This window comes from Babylonia areolata, chromosome 19 (genome assembly GCF_041734735.1).
Source record: "Babylonia areolata isolate BAREFJ2019XMU chromosome 19, ASM4173473v1, whole genome shotgun sequence".
NCBI classification, from domain to species: Eukaryota; Metazoa; Mollusca; class Gastropoda; order Neogastropoda; family Buccinidae; genus Babylonia; species Babylonia areolata.
This window is the reverse complement of record NC_134894.1, coordinates 58,834,664-58,839,663: the sequence shown is the minus strand read 5'-3', so window position 1 is coordinate 58,839,663 and position 5,000 is coordinate 58,834,664. Positions and strand designations below refer to the sequence as shown.

Genomic DNA, 5,000 nt, shown 5'->3' with positions numbered 1-5,000 from the left:
TGCTGGCTAAGATGAATTCACGTTAAGATGAGGGTCTGTTTTATTTTGCTTTTATTTGTTTTGTTTTTTTTGTTTTTTTTTAGTGGAAGGAAGATTTTAAACTCCAGCGGAGAGAGAGAGAGAGAGAGAGAGAGACGTTTAAAAAAAAAACAACCCAACAAACTGACATTAATAAAAATGCAAACAGCTTAAAATTCTGATTTTGTCATCAGTTGGAATATGTGTTATCATTAGAATAAGAAGAGAGCAAGTTGATGTATTTCTTCGGTTCTTTTAGCTAAAGAGTTTTAATTCCTTGAATGCACTGTATTTCAGTAAAAGAAGAAAAAAAAAAAAAAAAAAAAAGAAAGAAGAAGAAAAAAAGCTTGTCAAATGTCTAGCAATCAATTGCCTGGAATTTCCTGGAATTTCATTCTCTTCCTCTTTCCTTTTCTGCCTCTGTCTTGCATCTTAGTTATATTTTTCATTTTTTAAGTTAATTAATTGATTATTATTTATTTATTTATTTATTTATTTATTTTATTTATCTATTCTTTTTCTTCTTCTTTTTATTATTATTATTATTAGTGACGCCTCCTTGAAGAAACTGAACTCAAACTGAACTGATCTGTGCACAAGCTATGTGCAAAAATAAATAAACGATTAAATAGATATAAAATAAGCTAAAGGCTGGTGATTTTTTTTTTTTTTTTTTTTTTTTTTTTTTTTTTTTTACAGAAACTCATCTCCTACGTGTTCTTTCCTCTGACGTACCTGATGGGCTTCGAGATTCAGGACTGTCTGAAGGCTGGACGTCTGCTGGGGGTTAAGATCCTGACCACTACCACGGTAGGTACTGTGCATAGTGTGCTGTCTACTGTGTCTGCAGTTAGTGTGTGATGAAAATGTGGTGCACGCGACACTTACTCACGATCAACTATAACTTACTTACGATAACTATAAGTGGAGTGATGGCCGAGAGGTAACGCGTCCGCATAGTAAGCGAGAGAATCTGAGCGCGCTGGTTCGAATCACGGTTCAGCCGCCGATATTTTCTCCCCCTCCACTAGACCTTGAGTGTTGGTCTGGACGCTAGTAATTCGGATGAGACGATAAACCGAGGTCCCGTGTGCTAGCATGCACTTAGCGCACGTAAAAGAACCCACGGCAACAAAAGGGTTGTTCCTGGCAAAATTCTGTAGAAAAATCCACTTCGATAGGAAAAACAAATAAAACTGCATTCAGGAAAAAAATTTTAAAAAAAGGGTGGCGCTGTGGTGTAGCGACGTGCTCTCCCTGGGGAGAGCAGCCCGAATTTCAGTGACACAGAGAAATCTGTTGTGATAAAAAGAAATACAAATACAAATACAAAAACATACTACCAAAATGTTTAGGACAACTCACAGAAAGCATCCGTATGCACGAAAAGGTTTCTGGAGGATGGCTACCTACTCCTGCTCAAACTTACTTACTAAACTAGCTTACTCCCCAATGTGCTCCTTAGCATGATGGGCAGCAACAAAGAACCACCACTCTTGTCTGTTCTGGGTCAGTCTCTGAACGGTACCCGAGGCGTGCTTCAGGGTCTTGAGGTCCTTTGACTGTCCTGCGCCAGGTGTTCTTTTGGCCTTCCTCGCTTGTGCCTGCCTTGTGGTGTCCGTTGAAGGGGGGGGCGGGGGGGGGGGGGGGGGGGGGGGCTGTCCGGGTGATGTGACCGTGTTCTCTTCGCATGCCGTGTCCAATCCATTTCCACTACCTCCTCATGATGATGGTCCCCACGTTTAAAAAATTTGGCGAGAAGGTTTTGACTGGAGACAGTATTGGGCTAGAAGATTCGCTTAATTCTTCGAGGTTGTTTTTTTTTTTTTTTTTTTTTCCCGTGTGGAAGGTTGACAACTTCGTAAGATCACTCTTAATTAAGTAATCATCTAGCATTCTGAGCAAGAAAGCTGCTCTGAGAAACGGATGAATTCCGATGTTCTTGATGCCTCCAGCACTTCCAAGGAAAGACGACTCTTGGAAGTGCTAACATTCATTGGCTTGTTCCTCTCGTGAGTGTTGAAGTTTGTTTAGTTTTTATTATTCATTTGCGAAAATGTTATATATATATACGAGGGTCATTCAATAAATAAGGTGAATTTTTCGGTATAAGGACTTCTAATACAGATAGAAGCTTACTTTTTTTTAAATTTTTCAACGTAGTCTCCCAGCACTGTCACACACTTTTCCCATCTGTGCACAAGCTTCCGTATTCCCTCAGCGTAAAAATCTTTGGACTGATGTCTCAGCCAGTCGCTCACAACACTTTTGACTTCGTCGTCACTTTCAAACTTCGTGCCTCTCGTGAACGCTTTCAAGGGACCAAACAGGTGAAAGTCTGAAGGGGCAAGGTCTGGGCTGTAAGTTGGATGAGGGAGCAACTCATCACCATCCTTCTCATGGCGGCAGAGACACTGCTATGACAACTCGACCCTCCTCTGTTTGTGCTCTGGAGTAAGCATCTTTGGCACCCACCGGCAGCTGACCTTCGAGTAGCCAAGGTCATCATGGACAATTTTGTGTGCTGTCCCAACAGATAAGCTCAAAGTCCTTGCATGTCATCCACTGTCACCCTTCTGTCAGTCTGAATGAGGTCATTGACTGATTCGATCACCTCAGGAGACCTCACTTCTGTAGGCCTTCCAGGCCTGTCTTCATCCTCAACACTGCTCCGTCCTTCTTTAAACAATTTAGCCCACTTGTAGACATTTTTTTCGGCTGAAACATGTGGCACCATACACAGTTGACATTCTCCTATGAATTTCAACTGGTTTGCACCCTTCAGCAACCAAAAACTTGATAACTGACCGCTGTTCAATCCTGGAGCATGCTTCTTGGTCGGCCATCTTTGTTAATCACCAAAACTCTCAAAGTTTTTTTTTAATCTGCAAAACAAATTAAATCCATGTGAAAAAGAAGTAAAACAAAAAAACAAAAAACAAAAAAAAGGTAAGCTTCTATATGTATTAGAAGTCCTTATACCGAAAAATTCACCTTATTTATTGAATGACCCTCGTATATATATATATATATATATATATATATATATATATATATATATATATATATATATATATAAGATTGTTTGTATTCATAAAAGTGTTACCGAACACTAAAGTCTTCTCAAGAGTATTAACGGATGTATCATCGTTTTGTTGTTGTTGGTAAATTTCAGGTCAGCTTTATGGAACTGGGCAAGATCATCACGAACGGCAAAGTTCTACAGGAGTACATAGACACTTACAACGGCACGTGGACCTCTGTTGGTGACGACATCTTTCTGGAGGCCACCAACACCACTCTGGTGGGAGGGGTCCTTTCGGTAATCCCCACTTTACCCCACCCCCCCCACCCCCCCACTCTGTCTGTCTGTCTGTCTGTCTCTCTCTGTCTCTCTCTTTCTCTGCTTTGTTCCTGTCGCTCTCCCTCTTTCTCTTTTCCCCCATCGTTTGGTATTTACAGAAGAGGTTCGTGGAAACGTTCAGATTGAAAGGAGTATCGGGCATTTGTTGAAGAAATATCAAGGAAACACATTGAAACTGTACTTTCTAACATACATGATGTTTGAAGGAATCTCAACAGATGGTCCGAAAGTAGGTATAATCATTTTAAAACAGACTCGGAAAACAATACTATAATACAAAATGGGTTAAAAGAAAGAAGGAAAGACAGAAAGAAAGAGTACTGTCGTGATAAACAGAGAAAATCATCAAATGAGGTTTTTTTTAATATTTTCATTGAAGGTTGATTTTTTACATACACCTAGATGTGATTGATAGATGATAGACGAACAGGGTGTAAATACGTTGGTAAGATACAGGTCACATTTTACCTGAATAGAAATGTTCTCCTCCTCGTCATCCTTCGTCTTCTTCTTCTTCGTCTTCTTCTTTTTTCCCTTTTGCTCCACCTTCTTCTCTTCCTCTCTTCTTTTTTTGTTTCTGTCCTCTTGTTCTTTTTCTTCTTGGTCGATGCTGACCATTTCAACATGTCTCTTAGATCATGGTCAGGAAAAGGAAAACAAATGTTTGTCTATAATTTTGTGCACGATATAAATGTGTGTGTGTGTGTGTGTGTGTGTGTGTGTGTGTGTGTGTGTGTGTGTGTGTGTGTGTGCGTGCGCGCGTGCATATACACGCGCGTGCAAATGTGTATGCATGCGTGTGTGCGTGCGTGCGTGTGTGTGTATGTGTGCATATGAGCGTGTGTGCGTGTGCGCGCACGTCTGTGTGTCTATCCGTGTGTGCGTGCGTGCGTGCGTGCGTACGCGCATTCGTGTGTGCGTCCTGCCAACGCCGGAACAGGAGCGGTCGGGCGTCCTGGCCACCTACATGATCTGCGGGCTGAGCAACATGGGGTGCATCGGCATCGCCATCGGAGCCTTCTCCTCCCTGGCCCCCAGCAGGACGATGGACGTGATGAGGCAGGTCCCACTGGCACTCCTGGCCGGCAACTTTGCCTGCTTCTCCACCGCTTGTATGGCAGGTGAGGGAACGAATCGATTTAACTCACTCAGTACGGCCAGTCCTCTCTTCTCCTCTACACAGACCCCTCGGATGTCCAGTGGGTGTCTGAATGACCCAACCTTTAGCTTCCGTCGTCAGAATTGTGGTATTCTTTGTCAACATTCACCTCTTCAGTATAAGAGCCTTCCGCTTGCAATATTTTGATGATGGTGATGATGGGGTGAAACGCTGTTAACGTCGTCTCTTTCGCCGTTCGTATGGAGAGAGTTAAGAATAAGAATAAGAATAAGAATAACTTTATTATCTCCAACTGGAGAAATTTGGTTAGGTGCATTATCACAACATAGACAAGTAAACAACATGGGGGACCAAAACTGTAAAATTCAACAGCTTTTACGAATATTACGAAGACAGAAATGTAAAAAAAATACCACATACACCGTTTCATACATACATCCACACACTGCAGGTAATAACTAGTATTCTTAATGTAAAAACAGAAAGAATTAAGAAACC

At 41.5% G+C, this 5,000-nt stretch overlaps 1 protein-coding gene across 2 annotated transcripts in view; it reads left to right on the top strand.

Moving 5' to 3' along the window:
- The window catches only part of LOC143294378 (putative transporter YutK), a 53,686-nt gene that overhangs the window by 45,252 nt on the left and 3,434 nt on the right, over positions 1-5,000 (top strand). For both annotated transcript variants that reach the window (XM_076605847.1, XM_076605849.1), the window contains exons 9-11: positions 718-828; positions 3,194-3,340; positions 4,323-4,503. In XM_076605847.1, the coding sequence (XP_076461962.1) occupies positions 718-828; positions 3,194-3,340; positions 4,323-4,503 (439 nt within the window). The remainder of the gene's footprint in view (positions 1-717; positions 829-3,193; positions 3,341-4,322; positions 4,504-5,000) is intronic.